Genomic DNA, 22106 nt, shown 5'->3' on the forward strand with positions numbered 1-22106 from the left:
AAAAAAAAAAAAAAAAAAAAAAAAAATCTATCTCACTCATTTAATTCCCCTTTAAGTTAGACCCTAAGATCCCAGAGTTAGAAGTTTCTTCAAATGCCTCGCCATGCCTTCCTCACTGGCTTTAGATGATCTCTAATTTGGCCAGGTAAGAGAAATTAACGAATTCCACCCAATTCACAGTGTATTACTAAACGTTAAAAATTCAAAGTAGTTTTGTCTAGAATCTGCATTTTTCTCACAGGAATTTATAGTGCTGAAACAGATCCCCTTTAATATACCTTTGCTTAAATTGGGTTTAAAAGAACTCTACCGTAATGCTGGTGTTAGGAGAAAAGTTACAGGCACTGTATCACAGTGAAACATTCACTACACATCTGGGAGAACGTGTGATTATAAAGTTTAACTGGATTGAATGTAGAACTTTATTAAAGAACAGCTTATATATGCAAACACTTTAACATTTGAGTTTCTAGTTCTAGTTTCTGGAAAGAAATGGTCTATTAGATGACTGCTTCAACTAATTTTCATAAAGTTAGCCGTGGATATCAACTACATTTCTAACAAGCTCCTTTTTCAATATAGCGTGCAGCAAAATGACATTATAATGTCATTTTGGGCCAAATGCCAAACTATTAACATCAAAATTCAAGACAGTATTTTTCCCTTTAAAGAGAGTCCAAAACCCTTAACGATGGTTTCATTTAGACATGAATACAAGAACTATATGGACTTGGAATTCCATATTGAACAAACATGCTGCTTGATTCCACATATTTTTAACAACATTTTCCACAGTAAAATTTATATAAGCATTCTCAATAGACATTAAAAAAGCTTTAACACTAACAATGACAGATTTTCATACTCAAAATGAACTAAGAAGGCTTTCACCTCAGTGTCTCAACCATGAGATATAGTACTATATTAAAACCAAACAAATGTGTAGATTTTCTCTCCATGAAAATTTTTTTATACAAATAATTGTGGTTTTCACTCACCTTTACTTTCTAATGGGTTGAAATAAATATCAAAGTTTCCCATAAGTACAGATAATATTCAGCATGAAAAAGAAAGATCCTTACATCATTATATTCTGCTGTTAAAACTGCATGGGCTTTAAACAAAGTAGGACTGATTGAGCTGAGTTAGTATAACAGCAATAAATTTCTATGGGAAAAAAATAGGATACCATACAAATCTATACTGGAAGAATAAGAGTTGTTTTGCCTAGATGTCTTAAGGACTGGATTTTGTCTACATAAGCAGAAATTTTTAAAAATTACACAATACAAAAGTAATAGCAGATTAGATTATATATAAATAATTAAATATATTGCTAATTATATTTAAGTATTCACTCCTGAAAAGTGAATGTCTCAGAAAGGACACCTCATTCTTAAGTTCCCAAAGTTTTTGAGTTAAAGCCTATATACAAAGCATGTATCTAATTTTATATGTTCATCTTACCTTTCATAAGAGAAACTACCACGTATAATAAGGAATTAGGAATTCCTTATTTATCATTAGTGTCTTTCTGTTAATAAGAATGCTACGGTAGACCCAACCAAATGTACCTTCATCTTTTCTCTTCCTTAATGACCTTAATCTCTCCTTGACTTTAGCCATTCCCTTTCAAGGCCACACCCTGGGTCTTGTCATCATCACATAGCTCTTCACCTCATTAGACTACATCTGCCCATTCTCAGATGCAGTCATTTCCTCTCCTTCTAATTTTCTACTCGTGTATCCCCACTGTACCTACTCTTCAACATCTTTGAACATTCATCCTTTGCCCCAGCCATGTTCTCTCGGTGTATCAGCCTATTACAGCTTCAGTAATTTTCTTTCCTGTGACCCTGTGAATAATCAGCTTAATTACATCTCATCAGCAACTCCAGATTTCACAATCGGTCATCCTCTTACTATTGCCTCCATGAACACAGTCAACTGAGAACTCTGCTAATACTCCATTTCTCAACTATGATACTCAAGTTGCTAATGGCGATTAGAGAAAAACACACACAAATATATTCTGCTGCCATCCCAATTGTATGACCCCCCAATCTCAGAAGAACTGTTAACAGCAATGCACTTACTAATTCTTGGTTGGCTTCTTCTGTTGTCCCACTGCTACCCTCGTCACTCTTAAGCAAATGCTTTTACCCTCTATTTTACAGAGATTTGAGGCTGCACTTTGCTCAACTAAGATTTTTTTTTTTTAACAACTGCACCACCTCTTATTCTGTTTCTTGCAGACTCAGGATGACATAACATCTTTATTCAAGACTAATCCTCTTCGTGACTGTCATCATCATAGTCACTCTCCTCTCTCTTCAACCATACACTTTTCTTGGGTTTTCTCATAGCTAAAGTCAAAGTTATTTCCATCGAAGTAAATCTGCCAACCCCAAAACTCTCAGTAAACTCTCTCCGTGGTGCAATATGATAGCCACTGGTCACATGAGGCTATTTAAATTTAAATTAATTACAGTAAATAAAATTTAAGTCTATTTCCTCAGACACATTAGCCCTCTTTCAAGTGCTCAATAGCTATATGCAGCTAATGGCTGCCATGCTGGACAGTATAGGTATCAAATATTTCATCATCATGAAAACTTGTGGAGTTTCAAGTTGTCCAAAGGGCTGGAGGATGTGGCAGTTCCTCATTCTCCCCCAGTGTATCAGCCTATTGGATCTTGTATCTCATGCTGAGGAATCTAGATTTTAAGTAGGAAGTAACATGGTCAGATGTGAGTATCAGAAAGAACCCGTTTATGGTGTGGAGCGAGATTCTTGTTGGATGTGTCTTGTTAAAACACATCCATTTTTTTAACAACGTTTTCCATAGTAAAATTTATATAAGCACTCTCAATAGAAATCAAAAAAGCTTTAACACTAACAATGATAGATTTTCATACTCAGAATGAACTAAAAAGGCTTTCACCTCAGTGTCTCAACTATGAGATATAGTTCAATATTAAAACCAAACAAATGTGTAGCTTTTCTCTCCATGAAAATTTTTGTTATCCACTCTTGTTAAAAAAAAAAAAAAAAAATTCCTCAAACTGCTGCTGCTCCTCCTCCAAGGTCCCTGTGTGAAAGTCTCCATCAAGCTCCCCAGCTATCCAACCCTGAAACCTAGGACTTTCCCCCAACTCTCCCCTCGCTGCCATAGCTAAGAGGTGGCAGTCACAAAGTCCTGCATGACAAGACCCAGTGTGTGGCCTTGAAAGGGAATGGCTAAAGTCAAGGAGAGATTAAGGTCATTAAGGAAAAGATGAAGGTACATTTGGTTGGGTCTACCGTAGCATTCTTATTAACAGAAAGACACTAATGATAAATAAGGAGTTCCTAATTCCTTATTATACATGGTAGTTTCTCTTATGAAAGGTAAGATGAACATATAAAAGTAGACACATGCTTTGTATATAGGCTTTAGCTAAAAAGACTTGGACACTGCAGGTCTATATCCTCTAGTATCATTCTCCCAACTGTTCTTTTCTCCACGGCCAAACACTTCTTTAAACAACAGTTTACACTCACTCTCAAATTTCTTTTTTTTTTTGCTTTTTAGGCAGGGTCTTGCTCTGTCACCTAGGCCTAAGTTTAGTGGTGCAATCACAGCTCATTGCTGGCTTGACCTACTGGGCTCAAGTGATCCTCCCACCTCAGCACCCCTCTCCCCTCCTCCGAACAGCTGGGACTAAAGGTATGTGCCACTCTGCCTGGCTAATTTTTTAATCTTTTTGTAGAGACAGAGTCTCACTATGTTGCCCAGGCTGGTCTCAAATTCCTGGGCTCAAGTGATCCTCCCGCCTGGGCTTCCTAAAGTGCTGGGATTACAGGTATGAGCCACCATACCTGGCCTCTCAAATTCTTTACTGCTAACTTTCTTCATCCTTCACCTACTCCCTGATCCCCAATCATCTAGTGAACAGCTTACGAATATGTCCAACTTGGCAAAATAAAAATTAAATTCCACCTCTGCTCCCTAGCATACCTCAAACTGCTGCTCCTTCTCCAAGGTCCCTGTGTAAAAGTCTCCATCAAGTTCCCCAGCGACCCAACCCTGAAACCTAGGACTTTTCCCCAACTTTCCCCTCGCTGCCATAGCTAAGAGGTGGCAGTCACAAAGTCCTGCGGACATGACCTACACAGAATCTCTGTCCTTTCCTCTTCACTCCTAGTACCACTGCTCTGGTTTTCATCATCTCTAGACTACTGCAACTGTCTCCTGACCTTCCTGCCTCTGGTCTCAGTTCCCTATCAACTCACTCCACACCATGAACGGGTTCTTTCTGATACTCAAATCTGACTATGTTGCTTCCTACTTAAAATCTAGATTCCTCAGCATGAGATACAAGATCCAAAGAATGATCTTCACTTATTTTTCCAGCTGCTTTCCCATAAACTCCATTAGCACTCCCCACAAAGTCACCCCAAATTAACCCATGGTCTAAGTTAAAACAGTGTGCTCATGAGAAAACACAGCTGCAACATAAGTCCTTACCTCCCCCTGCCAGCTTGCCTACCCCTCACAGGTCTTTCCTATTCAGAGAGGCTGGCACTGCCACATCCTCCAGCCCTTTGGACAACTTGAAACTCCACACTCACATCATGATCATTCATGCTGGAACGATTACTTTTCTTCTGTGCAAAATGTCCCTTCCCTGCCCACATCCAGAATACTGGCCGTAATTCTCAATAGCTCTAATAGAATGTCAACACTAAACTGCTCATATGATTTCCAAAATTTATAGATCTGCTTTCATACAACAATATAAAATATTCATATCACAGGCCCTTGTCAGGTAGTAAAACTTGAAAGTGTCTCTCCTATCTAGTCCCTAATAAATGTCTAGCTGGTAGTTAGGACAAGGGTATATTAAGCTCTATCATTGAATTGAATTAGATTACTGGAAAGCTATATACTTGAAAGTATTAGCTTGACCAAAGGTTAATCTGTTTTCTGGCCCAATATATCTTAGGAATAGGACATATCCCTGCAGGCAGCACAGCCCAAAACATCCTTCAACATCCTATATGTAAATTAAATAGTAATGGCACTATTTTTTACCTGGGAAGGGAGGAATCAAGGCATACCCAATGAACGTGCATTTCTATGTGTGTGTGCATGTGCATGCATGCGTGCACGCATGTGTGTTTACGAACAATGGAGGAAGAAGAGAGATAAATTAAGATTCCTAATTGAAAATCTGTCTCCCAGGTGATTCTAACACAAAGGAAGAAGTTTTTTTGAGCAGCACTGGCACAGACCATCACAGAATCACCATCAATAAGTTAGCTCATGCCCTTAAATTTGTTGACACTATAATAGAAACATCAACTGTGAAACTCATCCTAGGAACTCAGCTCACAATGTCCTTCAACACCCTATGTGTAAAGTCTTGCAGGGTGGCTTTCAGAATTTGAGAACATGAAAAATTCCTCTGAGGCAAGATGGTATTCTTCTACTTTCCAGTTATGACAGCTATGAAAATTGTGCCCATTTTACCTTGACCGACAGAAGGTTTACAACTGTTGACATTTTCCCTAAAATCTAAAATGTATCTTTTTCTTCTGAGTTTTCTGCCTGAATTTGAATCTTATCACCAACATTTATTGGCTAGGTGACCTTGGCTGACTTTTTAAACTTCCTCTGTGCCTCAAATTTCTGCATCTATAAAGTGTAGTTAATAATACCTACCTCTTAGGGTCATTCTGAGAACTACATGAGATAACACAAGTAAGGTGCCTGCTGCCTAGTGAGAATACCAGAATGATTAGCTGTTAACAGCCATTTCTGTTTTATTCGGAATATTTGTATGGTAAAAGCCACCTCTGATTTTTTTAAAAACAGGTAAGTTACAAAGAAGTACTTCTGGTTACAAGCCTCCACATAAATAAGATATTCACATCAGAAAATGAAACTACCCCATGCACCCTGCACTGCTAAGACAGATTATACCTAGAGTGGAGTATTTGTTCCATGCAAGCTGCCATTCTTTAAGACACATCCAAAACTAAATTCATTTATTTACTTGTTCTTTCCATAAGTAATTGAACCTAAAATTCAAAATGTCAGAAACTACACTCATGATATCCCCTACCAACCCCCAATCGACCTCCTTCCCTTCTTACTGAACAGCTCCAACCATCCTGAAACCCAGGCCTTAATTCTTGATATCTGTCATTCTTCATGTCCAATTATTCATCAGATTGAGTCTACCTCCTTCCTCACTCTCTCTTCAATCACTCGCTTTTCTATTTCCACTGCCACAACCTTATTCAAGGCTACTTCTGTGCTTTGGGTGCACAGCCCTACTCAAGTCCCCACTCATCCCATTCCAACCATCAACCAAAGTGACCTTTTTAAAGACAAAACTGGTCATCTCACATTCTTGCTTCAGCCTATCAACAGTTTGCTATTTTTCTTAGCAAAAAGGAAACGTCCCAAACCTTAACATATAGCCTTAATAGGCCCTGCATGATCTGAGCCTCATTAATACCCAGCCTTTCCCGAGCCTAATCTCATTCTCCCCTTACTAACTCACACCAGGCTTCTTTCCAGTTTTTAACCAGACAGCTGCTCCAGTCTCAGGGCCTCGTGTATGTGCTTCCCATATCCCATTGCCCAGCGAAAGTCCACTCACACATGAGGTTTCTGCTTAAGCATCATGTCCTCCTAAGCAGAGTCTTCCTGTTAGCATCCTGACTTTTTCCTGCAGAGTAGTAATCAAAATTCACTAACTGCAGAATTAGCTTTTCCACTCTGCCTCTTCAACTAAAACATAAGCAGGGACATCTCTGAGGGCAGGGTCTAGGTTCTCACTGTTTACAGTTAGAGCCTCAGCAGTGAGCACGCTGGTTTATACACAGGTAGTGGGATTATTTTTAATTGTAGTAAAAAACACATAACATAAAACTTGCCATTTTAACCATTTATTAATGTACAGTTGAGTAGTGTAAACTATTTTCTCATTGTTCAACAGATCTCTAGAACTTTTACATCTTGCAAAACTGAAACTCTACCCATTAAACAATTCCCCAACTCCCCCTCCCCCAGCCCCTAAGCAACCACCATTCTACTCTCTGTTTCTATGAGTCTGATTACTTTAGATACCTCATATAAGTGGAATGCTATAGTGCTTGTCTTTTAGTGACTTCCTTAATTCACTTAACATGGTGTCCTCTAGGTTAATCCATGATATAACATGTGACAGGATTTCCTTCTTTCTCAAGGCTGAGTATGTATTGATATGTACATACATATTCCATTGTATGTGTACACCACATTTTCTTTATTCACCCATTAATGTTGCTTCCATCTCTTGGCTATTATGAATAATGCTGCAATAAACATGGGTAAACAAATATCTCTTCAAGATCTTGCTTTCAATTATTTTGTATATATACTCAGAAGTGGGACTGCTATATCATGTAGTAGTTCTTTTTTTTTTTTTTGAGATGGAGTTTCGCTCTTGTTGCCCAGGCTGGAGTGCACTGCCGCGATTTCAGCTCACTGCAACCTCCACCTCCCGGGTTCAAGTGATTCTCCTGCATCAGCATCCCAAGTAGCTGGGACTACAGGCACATGCCACCATGCCCAACTAATTTTTGTATTTTTAATAGTAGAGACAGGGTTTCACCTTGTTGGCCAGGCTGATCTCGAACTCCGGACCTCGTGATCTGCCCACCTCAGTCTCCCAAAATGCTGGGATTACAGGTGTGAGCCATCGTGCCCAGCCAGTAGTTCTATTTTTAATTTTCTGTGGAACTTCCACACTGTTTTCCAGAGTGGTTGATTCAGTTTACCTTCCTAACCATAGCACACAGCATCTCCAGTCTCTCCACATCCTTGCCAACACTTGCTATTTTCTATTTTCATGAGAACGGACATCCTTATAGGTGTGATATGACACACAGGTAATAAATAGCAGCTAATGTCTACATATACGGAGGCTACACAGATAAGTAAGGCATGGCATCTACCCTCGAGGAATTCCTAGAATGGGGAGAAAGAGTAACAAACAAGGTGTGTACTAAATGTATACATGACAGACAGAGGGAATTGCCAACTCCCACATCCAGGAAGCAGTTAAGTAGATGAGTCTGAGATTCAGTGAAAGCTATGAAGTAGACACATAAATTGAGAGTTGTCAAAATAAAAAAAATAGTATATCCTACTATCTAAATAAATACTACTCTTTCTTATGCAAAACTAGTATTTAAAAATATCAGATTTCTTTCCTTTTCTTTTTTTTTTTTTGAGACGGAGTCTCGCTGTGTCACCCAGGCTAGAGTGCAGTGGCGTGATCTCGGCTCACTGCAACCTCTGCCTCCTGGGTTCAAGTGATTCTCCTGCCTCAGCCTCCCGAGTAGCTGGGATTACAAGTGCCCACCACCATGCCCAGCTAATGTTTGTATTTTTAATAGAGACGGGGTTTCACCATGTTGGCCAGGCTGGTCTTGAACTCCTGGCCTCAAGTGATCCGCCTGCCTCGGCCTCCCAAAGTGCTGGGATTATAGGCATAAGCCACCGCGCTTAGCCCAGATTTCTTAATGTAGTATATCCTATGCCTACTAATAGAACATGTGATCCCACATATTGTACAACATACTCAATTGTCCCTCTACTTTACAAAGATTATATTACATGCTCCTATGAATCTACCAGTAGGTAATCTCAAAAAAAAGTAGGTAATCCTAGCCAAATTCCCACCACTTTCTCTTTTGCAGCTTTTAGGAAACATTATCAAGACTATCTTATAATTTATAGTCTAAAAAACCTAATTTATTTAGTCAAATGTGCTATTATGTCTGAGAACAGTACTCTAAACAGAGTTCTATTAAGAATACTCATGTACTATTCAGCAGGCACGCATGCAATTTAATTGTCTTTAGTCTAAACATGGAATTAAACCACAAATTAGATATCAAGTATTTAAAGCTAAGCAAGTTGCGAAAACTTAAAGTATATATAATTATCACTCTTACTATCCTATATTTCATTAGTAGAACATGTAAATACTAACAACGATAGCAACGTAGGCAAATAAAATTCACACTTCTGTTCTTCCATTGATTGCTCTGTTCTACTGACTGTGATCTGAATGTTAGATCATGGAGAGTAATCCCTTTCACTGTGACCAAGTGTTCTTGGTATCCTCAGACAGAATCGTTCCAATGCGCTGCCTTCCCTGTCTTTTGGGTATGCTTTAATACCTAGCATACAGGTGACTGCACAATTTGAGCTGCTGTGACCAGCTTCACTTAGTACCAAAAGGTGAGATTGAGTGATTGAGAACCAAAAGTGATTAATATCATTTAGTCTGTGTTCTCTTTATGCCAGAACATCAATTTTCCACTGATGACATTCTATTCTGTCTGCGTATGACGTAAGTGCAAAGCATGTACACACGTGCATGCACACACACAAATACACACACGCCAAAAAGCTACAGGTGGTTTCTCTCTACATAAGATAGTTTTTCAGTTTTTACCAAATTTCACAGTGAAGTCATAATAAACACCTAAGTTATTTTAAAGCTGAATTTTAAACTGAGATAAATTGGTTAATAAAAAAACACATTATGTTCTAAAAAGACACAAATAAACTTGAAATCACTTACTTTCTGCTCAGGGCTTTCCTGGAACAAAAGTCCAAAGTAGTCCTTCTCCAAGAGATTGAGGTGTTCACACACTTTGTCAAATAACACTTGTCCCTTAGCACGTTTCTGGAGAAAAAATAACAACTTTACTTTTCAAGTACTAAAGATTCCAAGACTGCTATAAATATAAGACATCATATCATACACATGATTTATTATAAATTAACATTAAATATTTGTTTTCTCATTTTTTAACAATATAAAATGATTAATTTTAACTTCATCCTTCCCACCCTGCACACATATACAAAGCATAAAATGTGAAACAAAAGCATAAGCAAGCACCGCCTGCTTTACTGCTACTCGATATGGATATAAAAAGGACTAAAAAGGCAAAATGTTAGCTGTTCATTTTCTTATTTTAAAAATGTTCAAACTGCTCCCATCAATTCCTCAAGGTGGTTCATATCTATAAAGTATACTACTCCCCAGGAAAATCATTTAGCCCTATTATTCAGTAGATCCTAACATAATTTATCCTATCAGCACTTCGGTTTAATGTCTGAGTTTTTGTTCCATGATATCTGTAGAATAGAATTATTTTTTCTGTACGAGCTATGCTCCTATTTACAATTTCCTAGAGAACGATATGGTGTTCGCGTCCTTAGGATTAAATTCTAAACAATACATAGATAATGGAAGTGGACATCTGTAAATCCAACAGCTCATAAGACTTTAAATCATATTGTATTACCTCGAATATATTATATATATACTATATTATTTTTATATTTACTTTATTATATATTTACTATAATTATATACTATTATAATTTAATTATTTTATTTTTTATTACTATTATGTGGTTTTTTTTTTTTTTTTTATTGTTTTTTTTTTTATATTTAAGAAGCTGCTGTGAACAGAGATGTAAGAGCCTTTGACAGGCATAGAAGAAAAGCTCATTGTCTAATCAATGGCAAAACATAAGCAGAGTGGTGACTCATTTCCAATTAAGATGCACACCCCTGGAACAACCCAACTGTGAGGTCAGGTCAGACACACGCCTCCTCCCCAGATGCACTGATAAAAGCCACCAATGGACTGCTAGTGAAAAAGAAAAAGCCATCAGACTTTTCCATCCTCAAAACAAATGCCCTCTCACTATTAAAATGTGTACAGTTCAGCCAGTGTGTGAAAATTAATGTTCCCCACATATATATCTTGAGGAGGAGAATCTGGTACTTTTGTTATTAAGCCTCTTATGGTAACATTTCTGAAAAGAATAGAATTGCATCAAATTGTAAAGGGAAGAAGGAGAATGCCACACAGATTACATTATTTCAACATAATAAGCAGTGTAAGGCCAGGCGTGGTAGCTCACGCCTGTAATCCCAGCACTTTGGGAGGCTGAGGCAGGCATATCACTTGAGCTCAGGAGTTTGAGATCAGCCTGGGCAACATGGCGAAACCTCATCTCTACAAAAAATACAAACATTAGCCAGGTGTGGTGGCGTGTGCTTGTAGTCTCAGCTACTCAGGAGGCTAGGGTGGAAGGATTGCTTAAGCCTGGGAGACTGAGGCTGCAGTGAGCTGTGTTCACGCCACTGCAATCCAGGCTTGGTGACAGTGAGACCCTGTCTCAACAAATAAATACATAAATAATAAAAAATTTAAAAATAAAGCAATGTGCCATATACATATTATAGGTTCACAATCAGGATTTAATTGTCAATTAAAATACGAGCATGTTTAAGATAGATATGTGCTTGTTTGTCTATATATTAAAAGTATATACAAATACAGTGTAGAGAATAAGAGTATTGGGCTCTGTATGTCAAACACCAAAGTTCTAAATACACTTTCACTACCTACAAGCTATGTGACCCATGGCAAGACACTTAATGTCTGCTTACCTTAATCTGCACATCTGTGAAATGGGGATAACAAGTAGCAGATACTATAGGAGGTGTGGTGAGTACCAAAAGAGTTTCAGTACGTAACAGTTGGTTAGGATGCTATTTGAAATTAGGGTAAAAAGAATATTTAAGACAACTGATGTCTACAACGATACACCTCGGTTCAAGGAGAAAACACATTGCAATTCCAACACTAGCTTCAAGTCAATTCTTATTAATAATTCACACGTTCTCATTGGTTTCCATTTCAAAAACAGGAACATGCCCTCATGGGCAGAATTTCCCTACAAGATTAAGAGGAAAAAACACCCACACAGCTCACCACTACAATTTGGTGTTGGTATGCAGTACATGAGGTATCAGCATGACGGCTGGACCAGTTCCTCTATCGGACCTAGTTCCTCTATCATTCAACATTTTGTAAGCATTTACTATTACTGGACCAGTGTGACAACAGAAAACCACTTAGTCTCCTTGTCTGTAAAATGAGGATAATAACTACCTCAGAGCTCACGTGACAATAAAATTAACCCAGTGAGATGGAATACGCCTCAACCAACCATAGCAGTACTCTACTGTCAACTATTCCTTCACTAGTCCACACCTAACAAACACCAAAATGTTTCTGGATGCTAAACCTGCTTCTCTACTAGTCTTTCCTTCTGTCTCCAGGAAACAGATATTCTCAATGCTTGATGAGATCCTGACTGCACATACGCGTTACTTAAGCTTCCATCTGCCTCTCCACCCTCAATGAACTCAAAATCTGGAAGGAAAAGCAAAAATGCAACAACACCATGAAGCACATGTTGAGAGAGCGATGTACAAAGTGCTATTGCAACACCAGGAATGGAATGAGTAAATGTGACTAACAGAAATCACAGCTTCACCAAGAATATGATACCTGAAGTGAATCTTAGAGGAGGAAATGATTTTTTGAGGTAGAGAAAAGAGATATTCAAAATAACTTACTTTTTACTTTGGATGTATGTTTATAGAGCTTACTTTTTACTTTGGATGTTTACAGAGACTGAGTCAATTTCTGTTCAAAAGATACTGGAGGATACAGTAAAATGAAAAAAGGAAGCCATCCAGAATAAACAAGCCATGCGATATGACTGCTGGTTACCCTGTCTGACTCTCCGATGACTGTGAGGGCTTGCCAAGCTAACACTCAACCTATATTGACCCATATGTGTCAGTTCCTATGTTAAGATACCGGGGAATCAATAATGAACACGACAAACATGGTCTTAGGAAATTTATATGCAACTGGCAGAGAAAAAGAATGAATGGGAAGCCAAAAATAAAGTATTATGTATCTACCAATTTGGACATAATTAGGTACTTGGCCCAACTGGCTCAAAGAAAAGTGACCAGTGGCCTACGAGATAGCCTGATATAAGAGCTCTGCACAATGACAATGTTTTATTCTGGGGATAAGGAACAGCAGATACAATCATGACTTCCCTCAGGCAGATTAAATACAAGACACACACACACACACACACACACACATACAAACACAAACACATACACACACAGTCATAAAGTGGTGTAAACACAGTAGGAAAGACAGCGAGAAGGGCAATTAGCAGAAGCCAAGAGTATCAGGAGGCCAACCTATATTTGCCAAAGTTATTTTCCACTGGTCCCACTTGTCCCATGAGTTATATACACCCCTCATTCCCAAACACAGCAGCAGAGTGGGACAAGAAAAATTCTGCTTGTTGCATATGATTACTGAGCATCAAAACACCTATTTGTATAACAGACACCTTCAGGAGTTCTGCAATGCAAAAACCCTGTTTCCCATTATTTCTTTCACTTGGGAAACCTGATGTTTCCCAAAACTATTTAGCAAAAGAGCCCACTATTTTTTAATACAACATTTACTAATGTATTCTACAACAGAATTACTGTTTTAATGACCACACCTCAAGAAATGAGGTAGGGAAGAATTACAGGTTAAGCATCCCAAATCCAAAACCCAAAATACGAAAACTCCAAAACCCAAAAGTTTTCAATGCCAACATTATGCTCAAAGAAAATGCTCATTGGAGCATTTCAGATTCCCAATTTCTTGATTTTGAGTGTTCGAGTATTACAAAATCTGAAAAAAACTTGAAATACAAAACATTTCTGGTCCCAAGCATTTCAGATAAAAAATACTCAACCTGTACCACCATCTGACTCTAATGCAGACGTAGACACTGGTATTTACATCTGTTTGATTCAAAAATGCCAAAAGAGAATCCAGTTTAAACTGGTCCAAGATTAGATGTGCCCAGCTGCCTGGGAGAAGCAAGAAATTCTCATAAACAAAAATCTCAAAAAACATACTTTTAAAAATCACAAAACCACAAGGAAACCAGACACCATTATTGAGAGACACAGTATCAGAATCAGATCTTCAGAGACTGCACATAATAGAATTATCAAGTACAAAACAAAATACATATGTTTTATGTGTTTATAAGAAATATTTTAAAATATGACTAAGGAAAAGTGACTATGAAAAGTAGTTTTGAAAATAATCAAATAAAACACCTAGAAATGAAAACTATATAGTAACTAAATTACAATCCAAATGGACAGGATATGACAAAGCTGAAGAGAAAACCAGTAAACTGGAAGACAGATCTGAAAAAATCTATCCAGAATGTGGCTGAGAAAGACAAAGGGAAGGACAATATGAAAGAACTTCACAGACATGGAGAACAGAATGAGAGGTCTACAAATATCTCATCAGAGTCCTAGATGGAGACGAGAGAGAATAAGGGAAAGGCAGTATTAAAAGAAACAATGCTATAAAACTTCAAATTAAGAAAGCTCAATGAATCCCTAGCAAAATTAATAAAATTTATTAATCTACAATGATTTTATTCTACTAATTTATTATTTATACTCAACATATAAATGGTTCTAACATGCATTTTTTTAAATAGCTATAATAAAGTCATCAAGACAAGAGGGAATGAAACATAAACTAGGGAATAAAAAGAAGGACTGAGAAGGAAAATTGTAACAAAACAACACAGAAAAGTCACTTCTAAGAAACCTAAAATAGATGTGCTTTGGAGGCTTATTCAAAAACGCAAACAAAAGAAGTAGCACATTTCTTCTTATATTCTAAAAAGCATCAGATTATCAGGTGACACACATTAAATGCTACATATGAATGTTCCAGGTTACAACATTTATAGCACTAATGTGCAATCAAACTCGATTGGATCGGCTCAGACAGCAACACCATCGAGTGGCTCACAACTTTGTCTTGACATTGTTCACAACACACTCCATAAATAATAATTCTCTTTGGGGTGGGGGTGAAGAACCAAGGTACAACGCATAATGGTAGCACATAAAAATGTACAGGGGCATGTAAGTTGAAATTGTTCCTCAAAGTAGTTCTTCCTTCCCCCCCAGATTCTGGTATGTTCCATCTTTCCTGAGAATCACCAATTCTTAACAATATGGAAGAAAAGTACTGCAGTATAATCACAGTGTCCTGGGCTTGACCCCCAGCCTTACTCTTAACAGCTCTGCAACCACGGCAAGTTACGTAACTTCTCTGTGCCTCAGTTTCCTCTCTTTAAAAGTACCCACCTTAGAATGGTGATGAGAGAATTAAATGAAGTATGTTTAAAGTGATCAATAAAATGTTTGGCTTATTACATGGATTCATTAAAGCCAGCTGAAATTACAAGACCTTTTTGAGCTGCTCTAAAATAATAATTGATTTTAAATATGATTTTAAAGTTTTCCATTATTTAAGCAAACTTCCTTATTTCACAAATAAGAAAAATAAGGTTATAGAGAGTTTATCTAATTTTTCAGTCTGATTTTCTGAATTTCAGTTAAAATAAATTATTATATGTGCCATTAATATACACTAATATTCCACACTTCCATCCAGGAAAGTAATTTTCTCCCATTAACATTGCTTTTTTTTTTTTTTAAATAAACAACAACTTGAATTCTACTGTATAAAAGGACTACAAATATACGTTTGTTAACCAAGCAAAATATACACATAATTTTGCTTCATAACTTGGACCTACGATACTAGTACACGTAGTTGCTTCCTTAGTTGTCACAGCAATTTTGGGGTATTGCCCCAGATAAAGAGAACCACTTACTGACTTATCAAGACATATTCTAATTTTTTCTCCTGATTTATTTACAAATGTCAAAACTACTTCTACTTGTATACAAATCTCCAAATTATCCTTCCCTATGAAGCCTGTTCCAATCTCCCAACATTACATCATTCTCCTTTAAGAGCATTATTTCACATCTATGGCACTTATTCTTCTACTCTACTCCTTTTGATACTTATTACTTTCAGACATTGAGTTCTTTAAGAAAAAGGACATCTTACTTCAATGCCTCCTACTGAGTAATTAGTGACTAGTAGGCCAAAAGATATCTGCTGGTGGAATGGTTCAATGCCATAAGCCCAGTCAAAAAGTTGACAGGGTTGAGTCTAGAATTCAGGCCTTCTGGTTTCTTACACAATCTTCCTTATCTAGCTCATGGACTACCAACCCGTAATGTTCAAGGACCTAAACCAAACACATGAGGCTAACTAGTTTCTGGGAGAAGACCAGCATAGACCAACACTTCATTTTCACAATTCTACATTGTGCTTATACTCTTCCTTAGTAAACTGGGGCATTTCCAAATACGTTTTGGGAACTAGAGGAATGACATGAGCAAAAAAGCCAATCTGCCCTTTCCTCTTAAGAGTAGGCCATACCTCATCTTTGTGCAGAAGGGACAGGGGGTTTCCTAGTCTTGCACATTCCTTCACTAAGACATCACTTTCGCTGTCATTTCTTCTTGCTACCTAAAGCATGTCTTTGCTGTGTTTCTGTTCTTACAGGAGAATCTTCATAAAGTACAACCTGTGTCAATCTCTATTCTGATAATATGACATCAAGTTTATTAAACAATAAAAACCATGTAACTGTTAATAAAACTTGCCAAACATACTTAAAAAATTTTTTTGAATATAACTTTCTATATTAAATACCAACAAGCTTAGCTATCTATTTTTCCTCTGTCTGCCTCTCCCTAACCCTACTTACACCACTCACTAGCAATATAAAGTTAATGGGTTGAAAACTCTTAAAAAACAAACAAAAAAAGCTCTTTGGTCTCCTTTCCAGGTATCAGAATTTTAGTTTTTTTAAAACCTACATACTATATTATAGATACCCAAAGAAAATAGACAAAACAAGACAATTTAGATGGGCTCAAAATACATTATTCAAAATTAGAATGCTAGCTTTTGGGAACTTTCATTTAAAAGAAAAAGAGGCAATGAAATCTACTGTAGATGCAGCCAAAGGAAGGTAGGCTGGAATCTGAGAGGCTGAGCAAAGTCCCCCATGCCTGTGCTGTTATTTGTGGCATTCAACACTGAGGCCAAAACATGACATTTCTGGAGGCCTCTCAACTTGGAGGAATTTGTGCAACTGCTTACCCGGCAGATTGTAGTGAACGCCACACACCACTGGCGTTTTATAAACACCATCACTGTCTCTGTGTAGGGCCCTCCACACTGCAGTTATTGTGTGCCAAGGAGACGATGATGGGAAGCGCACAATGCAATCTATACATTACAGCCCTGAAGCTATGTATTTTGCACTAGCTCCAAACTACACTATGCAAATATAAAAGGCCAAGGAAAGAAAGGTATGCACAGAGCAAACACAACAACTGATACATTGTTGGGGAAGGAGGTTGGGAATCCTATAAAACCTTAGGGAAGAATAGAGAGTGTCTCAAATTATCCAAGGCTGTGATTTATCAGATAATTATTTTCTTACCAATCTAAGGGAGCTGTCAACATATCTCTTTCCCAAACTTCATTCAAACCCCAGGAAAAAGAAACCCTGGTCAATTTTGTGTGTGTGTTAAAAACATAATTCCAGTAGTAAATGAGACATTTATATAGTAAAGGAAGATTCTTAAGTTTCCCTGATCATTAATAAGAATTAAGTTTGAAAATGTTTCTCCCAAATACTTAAAAAAGATACATATTATATATAATATACAAACATATGCATGTAGATACATAAATATAGAAGACAAATACACTTCCTTTTTTTTCTTCTCTCTCTTCTAAGAGAGGGGATCTTGCTCTGTTGCTGAAGCTGGAGTGAAGTAGCACAATCCTGGCTCACTGCAGCCTCAAACTTCTAGGCTCAAATGACCTTCCTGCCTCAACCTCCTGAGTATCTGAGACTACAGGTGCATGCCACCATGCCTGGCAAATATTAAAAATTTTTTGGAAGAGGCAGATGGGGTTTCATCATCTTACCCAGGCTGGTTTCTAAAACCTCTGGGTTCAAGCAATTCTCCCACCTTGGTCTCCCAAAGTGTTGGCATTACAGGCATGAGCCACAGCACCCATCCCTTTTTTAAATTTTTTTAGTAACTGAAAAAGTTTTTTCAAACTTAGTTTTCATTAATCAGGAAAACTTTGTATACATGTATACAAGTAAACAAGATAGACAGATATCAGATTTATTTAAACATGTTGGTTTCTTACAAGTCACTATAAAGAAATTTTTCTCGTATACTATTTCCTTAGAGACTAAACCAAAAAAAAGGAAGGGAGGGAGAAAGGAAAATTTTTCACAGTTCATTAAGGATTGCCACATCTTTTCCATTCCACAGGATTCAGAGGATTCTGAGAGAATACTGGGGGAATTTTGCAGTGCCATTGACAGGAATGACACAAAATACCATTCATTCAATATAGTTTCAGTTGCTAAAAATTAAAATTAAAAAGCTGCTACTTAGAAAAACACACACTAGACTAGAACAGACTGCAAAGATAACCTTCAGTAACTGTAACCTGCAATAATTTAAAAGGAAATCCTAGTAAAGCTAGAAGCACAGAGGTTCACCTTTAATAAAATCACACAGACACTTTGACTCCTCAAGGAGAGAGGTACTTGCCCTTCTTAAATGTTATAAAGTAAGATCCTTATTTCACGAGCACGATGTTTCCAAGCCCATCAAGAGCAGTGTTCAATGGAATGTTCTTCCACCCCAGTCTGCTGGGTTTTGAAATATTTTGGAATTCTTAACTGAGCATACAATTAATCTCATAAGCAACCTGGTAAGCTCAAACAAGATGGGAAAATGTATTTCATGTTTATGCTATGTGGAAAATGGCACCAAAAAAATCTGAAATCCTGCTACCAACATTATTAACACACACAAAAAATCACACTGTCAACAAGTTGAAGTCTATGATATGGCCCTTTTTTTTTTAACAAAGAAAATGAATGCTAGTTTTTAAACAATATTAACCTTTTAATATCTCATTCGTAACCACACACACATTTATTTCTTAGGCAGTTGTAGTTTTTATCTCCTGCAGCCCAGAAATTTTCAATAGTTTTCAAGACACAAGAATCAGCTAGTAGACTAGGGTGTGCCCACTTGGAGGATTTCTATCTCCACATATCCAAACAGGTGTGCAGAAGGCTATTCCAGGAACCAATTCCCACTCCTCACACCTACGTTCTAGCTCCACAGCAAACCCAAAGCCAACCTCTGGAATGAAGATGCAGAAAACCTCAAAAAAGCCCCAGAGCAACGGATCTTAAAGCTTGTTAAGAAAACTATATTTGATGACATGTAAATATCCACAAATTGTATATAAAAATGTATTTTTTGTTTAAACAAAACAATAAACACCTCTGTCAGTTCTAGTATATGTCAGTTGCTCAGTCATTCATAAAATACAGCCCTGCAGGCATTCCATAAATGTCTTCCTTTGGTAATAAAAGTTTAACGGAACAGTATTCTAGCTTATAAGGAAGAACTATCTAAATCTTCGCTTGCTGTAAGTGAACAGCTGCTAACTAGCCAGCTAAATTTGCAATTTCTCATCTGCAAAAAACAAGTATTTCTACTCTTAGAGTTTATTTCAGTGGGAAATAAGTTCACCTTTGACATTCTACATTTTTGTAACACAACTGGTTATAGCCAACGCCTCTCTTCTGACCCTCCAACAAAAGGATAAGTCCTTGGACACTAGGGATTGGTTTATTCAAAATTACAAGATAAAATATATTATTTTTAAATCTTGTGAGGTTTTTCTTACTTGTAAAAGTACTAAATAGGGTTTAATTTTTCAGTCTAACCAAGTTATTTAAATTACAAAGTCACTATGAATATATAAGTGGCATCCGTTTACATTATGGCCCTTCTAAGTCATATAGTGATAAAATATAAGAATACTAGGAATTTATCCAAGGCATAGAACTTAAGTATTTTCATCAGAAATTTAAGAAAGCTGGTCAAATCCTGAGAAAAACATATAATCAGGATTTTAACAATAAAAATTATAGTTAATATTTGTCAAGCCCTTACAATGTCCTAGGCATTGCTCCAAACAAATCATAACCAAATTCAGCTACCAATTACAGTTAGCAAACAGCTGTGAAGTAAATGAACCCAAATATACACTTAATAAGACCTCCTACAGTCTTAACATGAGGCCTCTCAAAGCAGTTCTTAACTCTGGCTGCACAGATGCTCCAGCTGGCATCAGATCCACTGAATTAGAACCTACAAAAGAGGATCCTGGGCATCTGTAACTTTTTATTTAGACCAGTTTTAGGTTCGCAGCAAAATTGAGCATAAAGTACAGAAGTTTTCCCTATATCCCCTGCTTTCACACACGCATAACCTCCCCCATTGGGAAAATCAGCAACATCCCCCACACAGTGGGTACAGTCGTTACAACTGGTGAACCTCCACTGACATGTCGTTATCACCCTAAGTCCACAGTTTATGTCAGGGTTCACTCTCAGTGTCTGCATTCTATGGGTTTGGACAAATGCACAATGACACGTATCCACCATGTATTATAGCATCATACAGAGTAACTTCATTGTCCTAAAAACCCTAAAATTTTTTTAAAAGCTTAACCAACAAATCTTTAAAAGCTTAAACATGAGGCAGTCAGCAAAGAGAATCCCTGTCCCAGCATACAACTATCTGCCCGCATACTCCAAATCCAGCAATTTTCAGTTTTCAATCTGGTCAGGCTACATCCCATGGAGTATACGTGCTCCTTTTGTCCCTTTCGAAGACCCAGATAGAAAAGCCAGGATAATAAATCAAATGCTCAATTATTCACTTAAAATTCTTTTTTAAAAAAATGATTGGCCAGGCGCAGTGGCTCATGCCTGTAATCCCAGCACTTTGGGAGGCCGAAGCGGGTGGATCACGAGGTCAGGAGTTCAAGACTAGCCTGGCCAAGATGGTGAAACCCCATCTCTATGAAAACTACAAAAAATTGCCAGGTGCAGTGGCAGGCGCCTGAAATCCCAGGTACTTGGGAGGCTGAGGCAGGAGAACTGCTTGAACCCAGATAGCAGAGGTTGCAGCGAGTGGAGATCGTGCCACTACCCTCCAGCCTGGGTGACAGAGTGAGACTCCATCTCAAAAAAAAAAAGATTAACACAGCCTGATAAAATAAGATTTATTTGACAATCTTCAATGACAACTATATCTGAGTCTACCTTTGTGAAAGAAATCATCAGGTGAAAAAACACAGGATGACTAGAGATCCTACATCTTATCACAAGCCAGACCCACTCAAACTGTTCTTACCTCTGCTAGCCAGGAGTGCTTATTCTTTCAACAACTAACCAAAGTAGAAGACAAGTTACAATGCAGAATAATCTTAATCACTTAAATGCTTACTTTATTATGGTTGTAAAGCAGAGGGAGATATGATGTGACTAAGGAGAGGTCTCGATGAGTTTCCTAACAACAGTAGTTGCCTTATACTTCACCATCTGAATTTCTGATTCTTGAATTTGATGACAAGCAACTTCTGGGCAATCTAGGGAAAAATCCAGTTCATTTTGAGATATCTCAGTTTTTGAACATTGATCTACTTGGGGCAACAGTGTTTCTACTCAATTTGACATTTTTTCCAAGTAAAAGCTTTTCGTTCCTGGTGGATGACTAACAAAGTAAAATAAAAGACAAAGTGACAACAAGGTCTTTGTTCACCACTGGAGTGTGGAAGGAGGGGGACCTGGCTGGGTGAATCTTTAAGGTCTCGCTTGATTTAAAACACACATACACAAAAAATGCTACAACTATGTAAGGAGGAAATTGTGAGGCATCAGAAAGAACCTAGGAATTCAGAAGCAGGGAAGTTAAGCAGCTCTGGGTGAACATGGCCCTGAACCGTGCCTTTCAAAAAGGCTGTACTACTGGTAGTGTGACCACCTGATCCAAAGATGCCAAAAATCCAGCCCTTGACCTTCCTCCCACCCCAAACTGCCTTTATTTTTTTACTTCTCTTGGCTTCAATAGTGAAATTCTACCACTAGAATTCAACCACCAGATTCTTTAGAGTAAACAGGTATCTTCTTTTAAAATGCAAATATCTCTTAGAAGGCAATACAGGTAATTCACACACTAACGTCATTCACTCAAACTGCTGATCCTCTCTAGGTTATCTGCTAAATTTGAAAAAGTAGGGATTTTGTTTCCAGAGGAAGAAAAAGTAGTCAGGAAGCATAGAAC

General features: G+C 37.6%; 1 protein-coding gene across 17 annotated transcripts in view; it reads right to left on the reverse strand.

Moving 5' to 3' along the window:
- The window catches only part of EPB41L2 (erythrocyte membrane protein band 4.1 like 2), a 235218-nt gene that overhangs the window by 82020 nt on the left and 131092 nt on the right, over positions 1 to 22106 (reverse strand). For all 17 annotated transcript variants that reach the window (XR_001888459.1, XM_017888504.1, XM_017888458.1 and 14 more), the window contains exon 4: positions 9633 to 9737. Coding sequence is in view for 16 of the 17 variants with exons in the window: in XM_017888504.1 (XP_017743993.1) it covers positions 9633 to 9737 (105 nt within the window). In the remaining variant the exon portion in view is untranslated. The remainder of the gene's footprint in view (positions 1 to 9632; positions 9738 to 22106) is intronic.

This window comes from Rhinopithecus bieti, unplaced genomic scaffold (assembly GCF_001698545.2).
Source record: "Rhinopithecus bieti isolate Rb0 unplaced genomic scaffold, ASM169854v2 scaffold_1710, whole genome shotgun sequence".
NCBI lineage: Eukaryota > Metazoa > Chordata > Mammalia > Primates > Cercopithecidae > Rhinopithecus > Rhinopithecus bieti.